This window comes from Crassostrea angulata, chromosome 3 (assembly GCF_025612915.1).
Source record: "Crassostrea angulata isolate pt1a10 chromosome 3, ASM2561291v2, whole genome shotgun sequence".
NCBI lineage: Eukaryota > Metazoa > Mollusca > Bivalvia > Ostreida > Ostreidae > Magallana > Magallana angulata.
In genome coordinates, this window is record NC_069113.1 from 25,179,495 (window position 1) to 25,198,928 (window position 19,434).

The following is a 19,434-nucleotide window of genomic DNA, read 5'->3' on the forward strand; positions in this document are numbered from 1 at the left end:
AAACAAGCAAAACATTAAGCGAAAAGTCAATGCACAGAGCATAAATGAATTATGCAAACAAAGAAATGTGTTTTACTGTCATTCAATCAGCTATATATGTGTTTTATTGTTTGGAATTTTTTATGTTTAAATAATTTTTCAGTGCATCAAATTTAAAATAAACTTATTTCCTGCTTCGTAATTTAATATAAATTCACTTTACCTGTTGTTTGAAAAATCGAAAAGTTGTTTGGCGATGTCTTTGAAATTGGCAACTAAACCTTTAAATCCATTTTTGAAATTATTCCACGCAGTCATGGCAACGGGATCGGATGGAACAGCAACTTCGAATTCTGGAGGTCTGTAATTTGGTTCCACCGGAGGGAACTCGCTTCCTGGATCTTGTGGGGAATCCGATCGAGGTATTTCTTCATTTTCTTCTTCTAATTCTTCTTCGCCTGCGTCAGCTGAAACGACGCTTATAAAGTTGATATAGGTATAGTCCCGGCAATCCCAAATCCATTGAGGAGTTGGAAGCAAATGGTCAAGGAAGGGAGATGGGTCTATGTATTCGTATTTTGAATCCGCCATCGGGGTTAATGATTTTTTACGAACGGAAACATGGATGCAGTTGTGTTCACATGGAGACTGATCAGCTTTTCCGATGATGTCTTTTCCAGCTATGAGAAACTGTCCACTTGTTGAAATATTTGATGTCGGAATAATGTTTTCTATAATGATTTCAAAGTCAATAAAATCCTCATCAGTTGGCAAAATTCTAACTCTCTTGTCCTCTCTGAATACCTCGCCACTGACAGGACATCGAATCTGTAGTGAACAAAGTGTGTTTAAATTTTAGAACATGTTGATGAGGCCGTGTCAAGAAACAAATCTGTTTTAAAAGAATCCCTTGATATATTAGAAAATTTAAAGCTCAATATGTTTACACCAACAAGTTACAGAATAGTGTTGTTTGAACATAGTTTTATTGGCATATATATATATATATATATATATATATATATATATATATATATATATATATATATATATATATATTTATCTTTTCATAGACAATTATTCATCGTCAAAGATAAAACACATTAAATTTACAATTATGTTTAAACTACAAATAAAATAACTTTTTTGCTTTGATTATTCCAAACGCAAGAATTAATCATATTACTTACATCTGAATGGTAAGATATCCGCACATCAACCCCCAGTGTTTGATACCTGTTCTGTTGATTGGTTGGCCAAACACCAACACCACAGGTTGAATCCTCACGTCTTCGACGATTGGGAAATGTAATATGGAATTTGGAACCAAATATTTTCTGTACGATGTTCTTTATTTTAATAAATCTGTAACAAACAAATTTCAATTACTGTACCATATCTTTTATCTCTGTTCTTCAAAATTAGAGGGGTCTGGGTGGTCAATAAATTAGCCATCAAATCTGCCTTAAACTTAAAAATTCAATATTCTGTGGACATTAACTAGTACTTAGTGAGTATTTAGTGAAGAAAACACTAAATATTTTAGCTTTAAAATTTTGGCATATTCCTTCATTTTTATATAGTGCTCTTCATCTTAAGGAGCTACATTTAGTTTGAAACAGCCACAACCCTACAGCCCTCTTAATGTTTTATTAAATCAAGTTCCTTACGTGTCTCTTATCGATGTATAGCCAGATTTCACTGCTTTTATAGCATTGAATACGGAATTAAATGCTTTGAAAAACGGAGATACTAAATCACTCAAAGATTCCTTCAGCTGGTTCGTTAGTTCTCCAAACGAGTCTTTGATAACTTCAATGAATATGTTTGTTTCCTCCTTCTGTAAATAAGCAATATGTTCAGACCAATTCCACACAATAAAATTCCACAAAACCATACATTTTTCTCAAACATTTGAAAATTTGAATATTTTTTTTCTTACTCTCAAAAATGGACACATTTGTGTCAAATAAGTATATTCCGAATAAGATTTACATGTTAAAGCTTGTAAACTTACTGTTTATATTTGAAATAAATCAAATAAGATATACTTTTTAAAGCCAATAAACTAACCGTCATTTTAACTCCATCTGTAAGTGCAGTTGAAAGCTCATCTTCAAGATTCACAGTAGATTGTGTGTTTTCCTTTTCAAAAATGAGTCGAAATAGATCTTGAACATCTCCAAGTATCTCTTTAAAATCTTCCCAATAGTCAATCCAGAAAGGGGTTCCACCTGCCAATCAATATTACATAGATTTCACAACTTTCTTACACTTGCTGAAATGAAAGTTTAAAATAATGATAACTGTAAATAATATTTTCAAATGCAACATAATCTTGGAGGAACAATATCCACAACAATAAATATTGTTCATGAACATCGAACTTCTGTTTATATATATATATATATATATATATATATATATACAAAGCACAGAGATATTCACCTTTTTTGGAGCTCCACCTCCGCCCCGGCCGGGGCTTGAACTCACGACCTCTGGAACCCATTCTCCTAGCAGTGAGCGGCCACCGCGCTAACCACTGGGCCATCTAGGCAAGACATATATATATATATATATATATATATATATATATATATATATATATGTGTGTGTGTGTGTGTGTGTGTGTGTGTGTGTACTACTGTCTTTGCCTGTGATAATACTAGATATCGATTTTGTACTGTATAACCCTTTCTTCAAATGACGCCAAATTGAGGCGCCAGCAGGGTTTGCTTATTTATGTTTAAAAATTTATTCGTACGATGGCTTAAAATAATATAAATATAAATAGTAAGGAATCATTTTTTTAATATTATGAGGTGATAATTTTGGTCGGGGCGTGATCAATTCTATCATAAAGCCTTTCGGGCTTTATTGGATTTGATTACGCCCTGACCAAAATTATCAGCTCATAATACTCAAAGAATGATTACTTATTTCCTAAATATAATTATATATAAAGTACAAAGGAAAACATATTACCTTTTAAAAAAGATAAAGTCTCGATCACTTTGTTTTTAACATCAAGGAACATGCCTATGGCAAGCTTTATGCTAAAATATAAAATTCAAATACATGTTGATTTTCTTTAAATCCTGTGACAAAAAAGTCATAATTTGTTTATGAATATCAATTACAAATTGAATTGAATTTCGTACTTTCATGTTTGTAGATTAGCTAATTGTTTTTAATTTTTTTTGCAAACTTTATTATTATATTCAAACAAAAACACGATGAAAAGTACTTACTCTAAAACTGATTTTCCAAAGATGGTGACTGATTGCACCGGATTTGATAAGAAGTTTTTCAATGCCGAAATTATTGATGCCACCGAATCAAATAATTTTTTGCCAACGTATGGAAGTGTCACCGTTATTGCATCAGCAATGGTCTAAATTTTAAACAAAGAAGCGCATAAGTTTCAATTATTAGAATGTTTCATAACATACAGCTGCAAACTCCTTTAATCGTTGTATTATGATTGTTCTTTTGTTGTGTTTTATTCGGAGTTAACTTGATGTACTACCTTAAATAGAACTTTATTCAGGCAAGAATTAAATGAGCATTCTTATTCTCTTTGCATTTGTTTTCATTTTGTGTAAAAAATTCTACTTTGGTTTTTATTAGGAATCGTTTATCCAATGTATGAAATTAAATCAACTCTTGTATAAAACACAACAAAATGAGCAATAGCTAAATTGACATACGCTATAGAAATTGGTAATATCTTCTTTGATGTCTTCAACAAAGTATCTAGCTTTGATGATAATTTTTTTAATCTGGTCTATCCAGGGAACGCCTCCGTACTCAATAACTTTCATTACTGCATCTACGGCTTTCTGAACAATACTCTCCAGGATAAGGGGAAAGTTCTTGACCACTTCTATAATTTTATTGACGATATATTCAATGCCTTTGTCAAATACTTGAATAAGGGTCTTGAACGCCTGCACAACTTTAACAACTGGATCGACTATCGTTTTTACAATCCTGTCGAATATCAAAGCAAGGTCCTCGATACCGTTTATTCCAAAATCCTGAAAGATTAATTTAAGATAAAATAAAGTTGTCCTTTAGTACATCGAAGTAAACTTTTCTTTTTCAAATAAATAAAAAGTAATTTATGAAAAGTGTCTGATCAGATTCCACATGTAACCACTTAACTTGTTGGCTTAAAATGTTGACATTTTGTTTATTTTTGCCACCTGGGTTGAGTTTTAACTTTCCAACAATTATTCTTATATACAAATACATCGTTTTAAACCAAGAAATTCCTAACATTTTATAACATTGTGCAGTGAAATTCTTTATAGGTATTGCTAATACCCCGACTAGTATAATAAAAATAATGTTATTTTATGTCCCTCTAATGAGAGCGACATTAGACATTAAACGAATATAACAAAAAGTATCAGCAACTTAATTTTTACAGAGAAAAAGCTTTCAAGGTTTAGTTTATTTTACTGTATTATACCATACCTTTAGTATATTGATATCATATCCTGCATGGCCTCTGTAACAGGCGTGTGCTCGAAAAAGATATTGTTCCACGTTAAACCAGCCCAACATTACTTTGGCAAAAACATCATCATACACGTTAAGCATGGCATGGCCACTGAGAGGTTCTTCAAAACAAATTTTAAAAAACTAGACATGTCATATATAAATTCAGATAAATCGGCAGTTTATTCATGTATGTGCTTCTCACACAAAGAACATTCATAAGCAAATCAGATTATGAGTAATAAAATAATTATTCAACATATACATAAATATACATGAATTGCGATGTGCATTTGTGCTTTTAAATGTCATGCGCTGATAGAGAAGGGGGGTCTGCCCCCTCCCCGCCATGAAAAATTTAAAAAATCTACATCAACATGGTAAAATTACAAAATATATGCCTCGGACCCCCTCTCTTAGTAAACATAATTATCCCTCGGACCACTGCTCCCTCGCCCGAAAACATGTTCTTGATCCGCGCATATATATCATCCTGTTCCTGTTTTTGCCAACACTTAAAGGCAGGCTGTCGGTTATCCTTATCACTTGCCTACGCACTTTTTATTCTATACAGTGTATGTCATCTATACTTACAATCTGTTTTGGTGACTTAAAATGTAGGACCGTTTAAAATGCATGTTCATAGATGAACAGCATGTTTCATATTCTATTGTTGATAAGCTTACTTATTTCTACTTCTAGTTCATTATTTAAAATAATTCCAAAAGCTGCTCCAAGGGCACTGTTGCCGAGTTCTTTCGTCCATTGAATGCCAGGAAGTTTCAATGAGAAGAAGATTCCATCTTTGAATTCCACGTCAAGAATGCCTCTTTTTACCCTCATTAGAGTCTTATAGTTGTAAGAACGACTGAAAGGATGTATTAAAAGACGCTCTAATGAACACGCAATTTAAACTGCATCATGACCTTTAATATTGAACTTTAATGACTAATTGTGAATTTCTAATATGATTGAAATAGAAAACAGAAACAGAATATACCTTTCTAATCTTAAAGGTTTTATGTGATATTAAAATTAATCAGATCTATAAATATGTTTCAAATGACAGTATATCGCATATTATCTGGTTATGATCATGAATTATACCTTAATAAAACATCCTTATGCTCTGGAATACTTCTATTTGATAAAGGATGTTTCTCAAATAGTTCCAACGCCTGTAGCTTTACAACAGAATGTCCATCATTGACCGCCAAATTAAGCAGAGCTGTCGAACTCTTAAATAAATTAAAATATGCAATATATTATTCTGCATAAGTCCCAGTATTCGAATGGGAATTATGAAGCTATATTTTTGTTTTTTTGAAAAATGCTTTTAACTAGAAATGCACACATTAAAAAAAAGAATACAGTTAAACATGGTTATAGCGAAGTGCCAACTGGGACGGTTGATTTTGCTTTGTTATAAGCGTAATTTGCTATATCTGTCAAGTTCAAAACATATAATAGAATGTTATCACTTTCCTGTAAGCGTCAATTCAATATAAGCGTATTCGCTATTACCATGTTTTACTGTAACAAGCTAAAGTTTTGATGTGTAATTTACAGAACATGTCCAAAAATTGCAATTGCTATTAATCTTTGTTACTTGTACGTGTGTCATCGCTTCCTATCATTGCTAAATTAACGATTCTTAATTGCAAACATCCAGTAAATGTGGTTGTCAGACAAAGATTGATTTTTTAACAATTTTTGGTAAGAGGTTGGAGTATACCTCCACACATTTAAAGTGTCTCATTGCTAGAATCGCCGCCCTTCTCCAGCTGTTGTCTCCTTCTCCAGGTTGCATGTAGGTCAGAAGATGGTCCCTGGAACTCCCAGTGTTTCCCAGAGCATGAATCAAGACCATCTTGGAGTAGGTGTAATTATGTAGCTCGCGATCAAACCCATCCACTGATCGGCGTGGTCTTCTTTTGTTTCGAAATTCTGTATACTGAGCTATTTACACATGCAAAACGTGTAAATAAATATTTACCTTTTTTTAAATTAACATTTATTTATGATTGTTCTTCGCAGGACTCTCTATTTTTTACTCTAGCATTGAATGTAAAAGTAAATAATTCCACATGTAACTAAGCAACTATAAAAATATTCACAAAGTTTGTGATAAAATCAGTATCCCTCTAAACCCTCTTAACTTACTTTGATTGTGGGGAGCCAGCCACCGCTGTAATGAATCTAAAAGCGTGTCCGTCTTTTCACTAAGCAAAGAATTGTTTCTAAAAGTTTTTATCAATGTTCCCAAGGCTAAACACGCATGTTTCTCGATTTTTGTCAAAGCCATTAAACCTGAAAATAGAAATCAAGAACTACAGCTAAAACTTAAAAGCTTTATCGCCCCGTGATAACTGATCAATATCTTAGAATTATTTCCGATAGACGAAAGTTTTCATACCTATATTTGAATTGTTTGGCCCGAGACATAGCTCTTCTACAGCTTTTAAAAACGCCTGCAAAAAACATAAACAATGTGAATAATCTTTATAACATTCAACTTTTCTCAATATATATATATATATATATCTTTACTAATATTCAATAAATTAACAGAATTATTAAAACAAACATATCTACCAAAGTTGGGGTTCGCAGGTTTGCAACATGGAAAAAAATACGAAAGAGATCGGTTTCGTTGACATCTTTGTTTAGGAAGAAATGTTGAATGATTAGATCTTGAGTAACATTGTCTCCCTTCATCAATAAAAGATCAATGAAGACGTTTCTACGTGAAACACACATCGTATCGTTGTGTTGACACCACTGCGATAGCTCTTTGGTAGCAAGTTTCTCGTAGTCTTCTTTATAGAGGCGGTCTACAAGCTGTACCAGCTCAGCAAAACAATCAGTTCTATTTCTACTAACTAAAACAGTAACAAAATCATTCACTTATGATTCTTTTGTAACACATTGCCAAAATAATATATAAAATATTTAATATGTCTTTTGGTGATAATATCTTTAACCTTTTAAAAATTACATTAATATCTACAAAGATATCTTGTGCCTACATTGCCGAATCAAGTAAATACGACTTTAACTATTCTGTTTTTTACTGATATTACTTGAATATTAAATTATCTTGATTGTTTGTATCTTTGGACTAAATCTATTACTTGTCTAACAAATATGAATATTATACATATATTTATGCACTTTACCTTCATCGTTGTTAGACTGAATACAGGCTACTTTGGATTTGAGAACTTCTTGAACTTTTACATCTTCCAAATGAACTTTTTCAGATTTTTCCTGCAATGAATTTTATTTCATGATTATTCCATTTGTAGCAAGCGATTTTGATTGGTAGAATAATGATTGACTAGTAATTCTTTAACAATAAGATAAGAAATATACCTATTCCTGAGTACATATTTAATAATAAACCTCGACATTCTTAGCTATTTATACTTCATTCAAAAATCTTAACTGAAGCGAAAAATTTAATTTTTGAAATTTTACACAAGTTTTTATTGAGATAAATGTCAGTTGTTTATTGGCTGTCAAATTACGGACGTAAAAAAGTAAGACCCCAGTCCCATTTCAGAAAAACGACAACGGCCAACGATTTTTAAGGAAAAAATAGAATTCTTCTGGCGACAGTCGGCAGATTATCAGCTATTTTGGCCGATTTCGACGTTTTTCGTCATGAGACCAATTTTGTGTCCATCGGGTCAAGTTTTACTATTTTTCTGCGTCGGTGGCCGATTTTTACAGTTGAAGCAGTCATTGAATAGTCCTTCGAGCAACGGATACCCTCGATCATTGTCGACTATCGGTACGGAGTTTATGTCTGTCGTCGGTCAGTCGACATTTACATATACACTGTAGGCATTTGGGTTTTTCTTAAATGTCGGCCGCAGATACCGATTGACGACCAAAAATCAACCGAGGGTCGACTGGTCCGTCAAGCTATTTTGGTAAATCTGCTGACGAATGGGTGACCGTATACGGTTTACTTTAAACATCTTCCGTCTATAGCTCGACTGATGGCGGTCACATGGACCACGCCATGCTTACTTGTCAATAATAAAACTTGTTTTTGTAATTAGTCGACTGTGAAAATTAAACTGTGGCCTAGCACTCGATAATTGGACGACGATTCGCCGACTAACAAATAATCAAGCTTTTTTAGTAATCGATGCTCCTACGAATTAATGTGACTGCTCGGCATCATCCGATACCAGTGTCGGGCAATACAAGAGCAATTTGTGGGCCGACCATTGGCTTATACGTGACCTAGGCATAATACTAGCATGCTAGCAGACGTTAAAGTTTTTTTAAAAGGTAAAAACTTTAACGCCTGCTACATAAGTTTTAGGGACGGCGTTGTCAAGCGTTCTAAAGTACCTGAACGTTGTACATGTGTACATGCAAAAATATTATTAAAACAGTTGACGTATGGTTTTTTTTAAGTTAATGGTGAGCACAGCAAAGTTCGGAAAAACTTACTACAACGTACATTTGCATTTAACTTACATGTCGACAGTTGACCTCAGGTGTATGGACGTTTACATCACTTGCATTACGATCTTGCAATTTGTTTAATGTGTTTGATAATTAAAATTGTTTATAAGAACATACTAAACGGATTCATAACTTTTAATGAAAAGTTTTTCACGGTTTATCTCCTCAAAATAAACGTTTTGAATGTTGTTAACAGAGGTCAATACCGCCAGAAATACAAATATAGGCGTGGGGTGATTTCTTTTATGTGTACGCTATAAAAACTAGGATGCAAATTTTGTCTATATCAACATATGTTTATCAATTCACTAAATAATCAAGTACATAAATGAACAAGTCATACCTTTTTAGCAACAATGATGTCCTTTACTTTGGATTTTATGTCGAGGCGTATTAATTTGTCTACTTTGTGAATTTTTCTGTTAATACATTAAAATTTAAAAAGTTTTTAAAAACAACAAATAATTGTGAATTCATTTTTCTAGATTAAATACAATCCAAAGTATTTAAACTATCTTTCAAGTCATATAATTTATCTGAAAAAAATTCAACAACAACCCCCACCCCCATTTCCGGATTTTTTAATGATGATTATTATTGTTTAAAACATTACATAAAATGTACTCACACTTTATTGACAAGACGTACTTCAGTTGCTGTGTTTGATTCAATGTCATTTACATCTACAACATCAACTCTAGTTTTAAATGAATTTTAAACCAATTTTCAAATAATTGATATCGATTTCATATGACGTTATCTTAAAATTGATGAATTTTTGTATACTGTAAAAAAAAAATGCATTATGGATAATAAAAGCGTAACGATAATTTTTGCTGCAACACAAGAAGTCCATCGGCCACATCGCTTACCTGAACAAGGTGCCTTTTTACTAAGTAGTTGTGCTTGTTAGATTTAATGACAATATTGTGACAGCTTTATTTTACATTTATAGAGAAAAAGGAATTGCTGTGACGGCATACAACGTAATGGACAGATAAACAATTATATTTACATTCTACTGTGTTTTCTCATAAAATTCTGTGATTTTAAAGGCCTCAATATGCAACGACATAATCACTGTGCATGTATTTACATGTACATGTACTTTACACAAGTAGTCCCCAAACATTATTTCTTTGTTATCAATATAAAAATATATTTCATACATATTGGTAAAACGCCATGCATTACAAATATTCAACATTTTAGTCGTTTCTATTGTAAAAAAAATTCAAGAGTCTTTTTTAATGGATTATATTTTCAAGGCTCGTCTCAACAATCTATGTGATAACCAGTTTAAACCGGATTTAGAGAACAGTTGTTCTTGCTGTTACTTGTTTACTCCCTCCATGATCTGCAATTTGTGCCGATTTATTTAATAAAATAAATGGTTTCATCGACAAAGGAATGTAAATATAAGCATTAAATAATTTATTTTTTGACGTCGTCGTGTCAATAAATGCCGTAAGTTGAGCATTATTCAATTTGTCTGCTCACCTAACGGAATTTATTCACACGACGACGTCAAAAATATATCAATTGATGCTACAGAGCGGAATGTGTCTGAAACTAGGTACCACTAAATGCCTGATTATTCTATTACCCCTTATATATAGTTTATGATCTTACCTCCACTGGATTCGACTTCTATTTCTTTTTCACCAGGGACAGAATGTCTGATTAAACGGTAATGACTTTTAAATATGAGCATAATGTGTTAATTACTTTTTTCTTCAGTTTTAATCTGAACATTTCTTCAATTAATTTAATATGCATATTTAATACATTTAATTTACATTTCATTTGATCAAAGCGAAGGCCATCTTGTACATTGTATATATCAATTTAACTTTTTCATACAGCAAAATTTTCAAATGCCCGAAATTCATAAAAAGTCTTACTTTACTTCCTGTTTCTTGTGTTTATTTTTGTTCTGAAGAATAACTTTGTCGTCTGCTTTGATAAATTCAATAACTCCATTGTTGGTGTAATGTAAAGTCTGGAAATATATGAAAAATTATTGCAATAATAATAAAATTACCAAGTTTTACATTTATGTTGACTTTTAATTACACATCTACGAAACAAAATTCAAAATTTGTTTGAGCCGGAACAAGCTTACTCGTGTTTATCATATGCTAAAAAATCGTTTCATAAGAATTTGCCTTAGAAATGTTTTTACAGTAGTATAATTCATATATGATACAACTTACCGAAGGTACTTTATACTTTATACTAAATCTTAATACTCATGTAACTACATGTACATGTAAGTAAATGTTAAATGGGTTTTTGTTTATACATTTAATACGACAAGCGTTTCCAATAAGCGTAAAAAAAAAAACCAGGAAGATTCTTGACAAATATGTTATTAAACAAACACCCCTGGGTAGAAAAAAAGGATCAAATCAATATTCGACTACTAGTATTAATAGAAGCAAACTTAAATGAAACTCCCAAACAATCAAAGCCACATTTGGATTTTTTTTTTTACAAATAAATGCACTTTTCATTGAGTGGTAAAGATTTTGATATTGTCAGATTTACGACTAAATGTAAAACTGTTTGTTTACCTTGGCGTGTTTTCTATAGACTTGCCCGTCACTCTCGTGAAATTTATGCACTTTATAGCCCAAGGCAGAGTTCTGAATTGCATAACGATGATGTATGTATCCTGAAAAAAAGTAAGAACATTTTTTAACTCAAGTGATACATCATACTATGTTTTATGGCAATTTATTGGTTCTTTGGGTAATCCAGTTTTCCTGTCTAGTGTCTTAATACATTCATTTTATTTAAAAGGGCTAGATGTCACTTCCAATTTCAATTTTTAAACTAATTTACCTGCTTGAGAAGAACTTGCTAGGTATAAAAATCATTTTGTTTTCTTTTCTGAATTCTATCATACTTAGCATAGTAAGGCAGAATTGACAATTTGATAATGTAGAATCAATATTGTTGCTAAAATATATATCATTCCGGCTAAAAAAAAATGAAGATAGATTAATTTCGGAATTCTTTAGCGTTTGCTTATGCTTCGTAATATATCAATACTGTACGTACCCGAGTGGTCGTATTCCCAGTTGATAAAAGCCTGGCTACTTAAACTCTGAGGCTACAAAATATCGAAATCTTTGGCATTATAATGTCAGACCCGACTTACATTCCACCATTTTCCTTTTTTTATCTCCACGGCGTTAGAATTATATTTCATTTTATACGATACTTTTTTATATGATATATAGTTTCAATGGAATAGAAATGCATATCAAGCTTAAGAATTATTAAATACATGAACCAAGCTCTTTCTTGCAAATACAAAGTACTGAAGGTTTTAGACATGTGGGTTGTTTATTTTTTTTTTAAATGTTACTTCATGAACAAACTTAAAGAAAATGGAAAGAAAAAACTATCAAACCTTTCCTATGGCTGAAAACACACTGGCAAGGACCTTTTTAAGATTGATGACCTCATGATGATCTTCCTTGTGATGGCATATATCTTTAATTAGACCATCTTCAGAAAGCTCAAACTCGAATCTGTAACCATAAAATAAATATTCAATTTAAAAAAAACCTTCTTATTAACACAGTTTAATTTATATGCAGTATCTGATAGAAAGTCATGTTGCAAAATGTGACGTTTTAAGTAAAAATAGTTTAAACAGTAAAATTTACCCTTTTGCAAAGTTCCATCCAGCTGGGTTGCTCTTAGCTATAGTGATAATGTAAATATATAACAAAATATATTAGAATATTTGTTTACTGCCTTGAAAATTTATGTCACATTAACTTTAAAATTCATGTATCATATTTTTGAAGATTTGTAGATAGATATCATGCATCTTTAAAGAGTTACTTTTTCCACCAGCTGACTGTGTGAAGCTATCCAAATGTATCTGACAGAGGAGCGACCCATTGTTTCTCACTAGTGGCAGGACACTGAACTATAAAGAAATGGAAATATTTTTAAACCAGGATCATATTTATGGGATAGTTTACCTTTAAAGGGGCATGGTCACGATTTTGGTCATTTTTTTTCCCGATTTTAATGTTTACAACATGATTCAGTAAAGCATTTTAAATAGACAACCAAAAATTTGAGTGTGATTTATTGAGATATAAGCGAGTTACAAAGCTTACAGTTCTTTGCTTTGTAAACAAAGCTTTTGTTCCCGTTTTAATTTTTGATGTGAAAATTCCTGTTTTTGACTTAAAATGAATGTGTTAAACGTTAGAAAACTGTTTATTTATGCTAAATTGAATAAAAATGGAAAAATCAGCCTCAAAAAGGTTCAAACAGGTTTTTTTTACTGGTATACTGAACCTAACTACGTAAGCAAAAACAGGGCCTGAGCCTTGTTGTCATGAAAAAATAGCTTGATCCCTGTATCTTCCTTGTAACTCTTAGACTGACTCTCAAATTTAAGTTGATCATAAGAAATGCATTCCTTAATCATTGCAAATAATAAAACCAAATGAAACAGACTTTGACCAAAATCGTGACCATGCCCCTTTCAATAATAGAGTAAAAATCAAATCATGTCACCATTTGTATACTAGTTAAAACAATCCAGATCTAGGCACTTACTTAAAAGCAAAAATTATTCGTGGTTCAAAATTCGTAGTTCATATTCGACAAAAAAAACCAGTCAGAATTGAATATAACGGTTAAAATTGTAATTATATCATTAATTGTTATGTACCAATGTATCTCTAGTCTTTCAAGTTATAAATTATGAAATTCATATAAACTGTTCATAAAAAAATGACAATAACAAACTGTCAACTATCCCAAATATCCATAAAACGAAATACAAATTCAAAGCAGAGCAAACCGGACCTCTAAAAAGATAGAGATAGGATGAGGTGCCATGGAGGAGTGAGCTTCCTCTGCTGACCGGTCACACCCGCCGTGTGCTATTTGTCGAAATCGGGGAAAAACGGGAAAAACCCGTTGACAATTAGGTGATTAATTATAGTCTAACAATTAGTATTAAAATTTGCTCACAACCAATCATAATCACTCTTCCGAACTAAACTTTAAAAAACGCCTTGCTATTTTGAGAATTAATTTCTTAATGACATATCTTAGACACAAAAATACAAACAACACGTACCGTTTTTTTTATTGTTGTATTTATTTTACAGATATTCGTGTGCTCCCATATTGATAACTTAAAATCTAATAAGTTTTTTTTACCAAATTTTGCAAATTAAAAAATGTTTCAAGGATTATAAACTTACAATTAAGAAGAATATAATTTTTTTTAGAAAATCAAAAGCGCCATATAGTCGTATTTCCATTTTCAGATAAAATTAGTCTTGTAAAATAATCTCATCGATAAGAGCTTTGTAAAAATAGTTCAAATCATTAACCTCAAATATTTGGAATTTGAATACCATACTAGATGACTGTTATGAATTTATATCTAAAAATGTTGGTTTGTTCATTACCTAGTCTTTCAATGACCCGTTTTAAAACACAGTTTGTGTTCTGTCCTATTCATAATCTTGTTAATTTTTGTAACTTCTAGTTCGAAAATGTATGCAAACTAAAGTTACAAAAATATGTATATATGTACACATAACATGACTGAACAATCTCATCTCATTAGAAAAAGAAATAAATAAAATCCCCATATTGTAGTTTGTAACATAAAAAACAAATCTACAACTTTAATCTAATGTTACAAAATGTGACGACTTCGAGATCGACGAACGTATATCTGCATACGCATTTGGCAACGATATATTATAAAAATGTTGTGTTATGTTAATATTTTGTTGCAATTTACATTTAGGTATAGGTATAAATCAAGAGCTGTGTTTACTGAATTATGTACAAATGCTACTGTCAAGGAAAACACGGATTTCATAAACAATAGGGGCTCGAGGGCTCAATTAACTATATTTTTTATAAATCAATCAAACTAATATAGGTTTTGAGTGGATGTTTTTGTATTATATCCTCTTTTTAGAAAAAAAATTGACCTTGAAGAAATGTCACCTTGCTGCAATAACGACCGGTTTTAAATTTCACATTACAGCTGAACAGCAAAGAACAACGTCGTGCCATACCCCACTAGCAGTATTTGATACCCCTGCATATTTTAAAAATTGAGAAATGGGTCAATGACATTTGAAACTGAGTCGAATTATTCTTGTTAGTCGGCACATAAGTAGCATTATACAACTATATATTGTATAGGATCTCTCGTTCTCTCTATCTCTCTCACTTAAAAAGGGGTGGGGGTATTAGCATTGTTTAGTGATATGTAAATAGTGTAGAAGTAATCTGATGGTATCCAACGAAGGCTTGCCGTTTTCAATGAAATCAATTTAAATCTACCTTGAGAGGATGTCTTGTATTTCAAATAAATCAGCATTATTGCAACAATATAATTAAAATATGTACCCACTTTGAGCTTGTGCCAGAACCGCATAAACAGATCAGACTCAAATTTGCATCTTTACAACTTTACGAAGTACATGTATATCATCATAGGCCCTGAATTAAATGATTTATTACAGATAATTTTATTGGGTTTTTTTTTAATCTTTCTGAAGCGTAAAGCGTATTATCGTCACATATATCTGTTTCTTTTCAAAGGACATGTAGAATAAATGCAAAATATATAAAGCTAGTCTAAAGCTGGTGAAATTGGAATCCGTCCTTAAATTTTTGGGATAAATTCGGTTATACTACCAGAACCAGCCTTAACCTTAGTTGTTATCCTAATGAGAATCGGGTTAGCTTTTAAACTCGTCAAACAATCGGGTTTGGTGTTAGCAATTTATATCGGATTCAGCATCCCTTTTTAATCACATTCTTCCATGATGCTGGATCATCAAATGGAATTTCACCCAAATTCACCCATCCTATTTCAAATGTGTGTTAGGATTGTATTACTTTGAACGACTGCCAGATTAAGTGAATTTTACTATTGTCTTTTCATTTCAATGAACTTGCTTATTTTGCAGCAAAATTTAAGATGTGTAGTTATTACCATGCACATGGCTCATATTTGAATTTATTTATTTGGATTCATGTTTTAATAGCTAAAAAAAAAATCTAATCATTACTATAGATTATTAAATTATGTTAACTTGGTAATAAGGAAAACAATCCAGAATTTATCAACTTTGATTAGAAGGTAATTTTTCTTTAAGTACAAGTAATAGAGACAGCCAAGTTTTATTTACACCCTTATCGAGTCTTTGATTAAAATCAGATTAATTTAGTTGCGCATTTGTGTAGTTTCGGTTCTGTTCTATTCTCCGTCCTGTGTTTTAGCAACACCCCTAACAATCTAAAAACTAAGGACCCGGAAGTTTAAAAAAGGCTTTACAAATAATCTCCAAGTCGAAATGGTTAATTACCCAACGTAAGTACAGGTATATAATGATTTTAAATTAGATAGCGGCTCAATTTCCCTAGTCTAAGGTCTTTTATCGAGTTTCGTTTTTAAAGAACCGATCACGCGTGCATATCTATTGGTTTAATTGTTAGACTTGGTGTCATTAAAAAAAAAATTTAATAGTTTTTCAGAGAAAAACTACGAAGATTTTCGAAAAACAATTTTTGAAAGCTTGACATACATAGAGTATTTATTAAAGTTAGAAGTATTTGCATAGCAAGTTTTTATTTCAGTTAAAAAGATTGAACTGTGTCAATTTGAATGAGCCTTGCAAGGAATCTAAAATAGGAATTTAAAACCGTTCATGTGTTCGATCTTTTGTTAGTGCGAGTCAGTAAATATTCAATACGGGGGAACGATATCCGACAATTTGCACGCATACTTCATATACACATGCATATTTTTGGAACTTTGTGAAATTTAAAGTATAGTGTCTTTAAATCTATCACCTTAATAAGTGCGAGTATATTTAGGTAGCAAAATTTGTTTTTGTTAATGCAATGATGCCATCTTCTTGGCCCTTATGAACTAAAACGAAGTATTTCTACTGGGGGGTTTTTTCATCACGTTTTCTTACCTTTCTATAAAAATCATCGGTAGAAAGTGTGTGAAAGTAAATAAACCATCGTTTATTCTGTACAATACGTCGGAAGTAGAGCCCAGAATAAACTCCAAGGAACATAATATATACATATATGATTTATGAGTTGACAGTGCAATATTTGCATGCATAATATTTGTAAAAAAAAAATTCCTCAAACTCTGCTAATTAATACGTTTTATTTCTTGTTAAAAGTCCCAACAATTTGTATACAGATGTATATGCCATACTAATTAACATTGAATATCTAATCTTTGTCTGAAAAAAAACTTTAACTCTGCCAAATGATACGTTTTATTTCTTGTTGAAAGACACAGGAATTTGTATATGCACACACTAATTAACATCATGTACGTAATCTTTGTCTGCAAGAAACTTTAACTCTGTTAAAATAAAATGTTTGATTTCTTGTTAAAATACCGAGGATTTAATATGTACAGTGATAATAATTATGCTCAACGCACAAACTGATTCCATGATACTAGACAGATCCAAATTTTTACTCAAAAGCAGATCATAAAAATTGATTTATTTTAATTAGCAGAGAAATTAATAAATGATGTAAAAATCAAAACATGGCTTTTCTCCTGCCAGATATGTTTTTGCAATTACCATTTTCAAAATGTACATTTAGAAATTCATGTCGATAATTACACGTTTAACGTAAATTTGATAAGATAGTATATGTTATCATTAAAATTTTTGAAATCGTGCAATTTTCTTTGCATTTCCACACTTTCAGCACTTATAAAATACATATAATATAGTTTTTTATTCAATGCTATTTGCATTAAATCTTGTCTTGCTTCACATTTATTTTACAGAAACAAAACCAAAAATATCTCTTTGGTCATGTATGGAAACTTAATACAATTATCTTTTTTTTTAATTTCAGTAAATTTTGGTCCCAATTCACTGACTTATGCAATGTACGCCGAATGGTTCTTTATTTGACTTTTATTTGATTTTTCCATTTGGTATACAGGGTGTTGTTCTTAACCGAGCAGACTACTTAAATCTCAAAGTAGAACATTCTGGTTTATCCTAATTCCGTTCATTGTTGGGTGACTGCTGATCGATTTTCTTTTGAATTAAAGAATGGATCACTCAGTAGATGTAGATATTGTCTCCTTTTAAATTGTAAAATGAAGATAAGCTCGAAACACATTTACATGATATTTACATTTGATGATCGTGATCGTGAAAAAGATTTCTAATTTATTAGTTCAATAAAACAAATGGGAAAATCAGGAACAAATTAAAATAAGTATTAAGCAGCAATCAAAGTCTTTCCCCTATGCCCAAGCTCGACTATAAACACCCATTTCTTCTAATTAGGCACGCATTTTTATTGAACATTTTTTTAATTTCTTATCTAACGTTCTACTACATATATAAAGCGTTGGCGTATACATATCGCTAGGGCATTTTCAAGTTTTCATCTAATCTTATATCATGTAATAAATTTTGTTCTTATTTACACAACGAAACTTTTGATATATAGTAGATGTAAAATTTATTGGTACTTTTTAAATAATCTTCTTAAAAAGCTGCTCTTAAAAGAGCATGTATCTAGAGATCACTATAATACAAGTAAAACACTGAACGCTTTCCAAGAACCCTTGTTTCGTTTTCAGTAACGTTTGAGTATGCAAGAGGCGGGACATATGTTTTCTATGGTATGAATGATAAAACGAGGCACAATGCAGAATTGCGAAATTTTAAGTAAATTCCAAACCCAACTAATCCCCTTACCCCAACAATCGGCTTGATTTGCTGTAACACTGGTACGAAAAAACGGACATTAATTGAGATGTCCAAAAAGGAAAACAGTTTCACCGCGTATTGCTTTCGAATCTATTGTCCTTTAAGGATATCCAGATGATAATATCAATACCCGGTGTGCATTACATTTCGAGTTTGAACGCTCATTTTTTGTACTGTCTACAAATACACTTGCTACATACAATACAAAAAGATAATTGTAAAAAATATGTTACCTTGACAATGGTAAGCACTTGGAAGTCCGCTAATACCACTGAGTCGGCTTTGTATTCATAATGATACTCGTAACCGATTTCAAAGTTATATGCACAGGTCTCTCTACGCAAGAAAAGTAGACAAAATCCACACAGAGTAAAAAGATGAACAAAACGTCCCATCATGATTACAAGAGTCCCATTCTGCTACACATCACTTTGGTGACCTGGATACACCAGGAACTGCAAAGACCATGCCTGTTAGAATATGCGCATTAAAACCAGTTTTCTATGATTGACGTTTACTGCTTTCATGTGCTGTGCCTTTAAATGGATCATAAACTAGGCAGAGGTTGCTCTATTTTGGACAAGCAGGAAGATTAAATGTGAATTATAATATGTGAAAGAATTCTTGCCTACAGAGGTGTAAATGTGCTACTAATGGTGTGCATAGACTTAAT

At 31.7% G+C, this 19,434-nt stretch overlaps 1 protein-coding gene across 1 annotated transcript in view; it reads right to left on the minus strand.

Annotated features, from left to right (window-relative positions):
• Nucleotides 1–19,159, minus strand: part of LOC128175740 (uncharacterized) — a 43,512-nt gene extending 24,353 nt beyond the window's left edge. Inside the window, exons 1-25 of the mRNA XM_052841577.1 lie at nucleotides 18,995–19,159; nucleotides 12,832–12,919; nucleotides 12,651–12,687; nucleotides 12,392–12,512; nucleotides 12,037–12,088; nucleotides 11,547–11,647; nucleotides 10,875–10,972; nucleotides 10,603–10,649; nucleotides 9,599–9,653; nucleotides 9,314–9,389; nucleotides 7,665–7,755; nucleotides 7,081–7,367; nucleotides 6,902–6,956; nucleotides 6,649–6,795; nucleotides 6,221–6,444; nucleotides 5,593–5,723; nucleotides 5,172–5,353; nucleotides 4,462–4,607; nucleotides 3,690–4,019; nucleotides 3,231–3,373; nucleotides 2,965–3,035; nucleotides 2,053–2,213; nucleotides 1,650–1,819; nucleotides 1,170–1,344; nucleotides 203–807 (exon numbers count right to left, since the gene is read on the minus strand). Of these exons, the coding sequence (XP_052697537.1) occupies nucleotides 203–807; nucleotides 1,170–1,344; nucleotides 1,650–1,819; nucleotides 2,053–2,213; nucleotides 2,965–3,035; nucleotides 3,231–3,373; nucleotides 3,690–4,019; nucleotides 4,462–4,607; nucleotides 5,172–5,353; nucleotides 5,593–5,723; nucleotides 6,221–6,444; nucleotides 6,649–6,795; nucleotides 6,902–6,956; nucleotides 7,081–7,367; nucleotides 7,665–7,755; nucleotides 9,314–9,389; nucleotides 9,599–9,653; nucleotides 10,603–10,649; nucleotides 10,875–10,972; nucleotides 11,547–11,647; nucleotides 12,037–12,088; nucleotides 12,392–12,512; nucleotides 12,651–12,687; nucleotides 12,832–12,919; nucleotides 18,995–19,159 (3,758 nt within the window). The remainder of the gene's footprint in view (nucleotides 1–202; nucleotides 808–1,169; nucleotides 1,345–1,649; nucleotides 1,820–2,052; nucleotides 2,214–2,964; nucleotides 3,036–3,230; nucleotides 3,374–3,689; nucleotides 4,020–4,461; nucleotides 4,608–5,171; nucleotides 5,354–5,592; nucleotides 5,724–6,220; nucleotides 6,445–6,648; nucleotides 6,796–6,901; nucleotides 6,957–7,080; nucleotides 7,368–7,664; nucleotides 7,756–9,313; nucleotides 9,390–9,598; nucleotides 9,654–10,602; nucleotides 10,650–10,874; nucleotides 10,973–11,546; nucleotides 11,648–12,036; nucleotides 12,089–12,391; nucleotides 12,513–12,650; nucleotides 12,688–12,831; nucleotides 12,920–18,994) is intronic.
• Nucleotides 19,160–19,434: the final 275 nt, after the last annotated feature.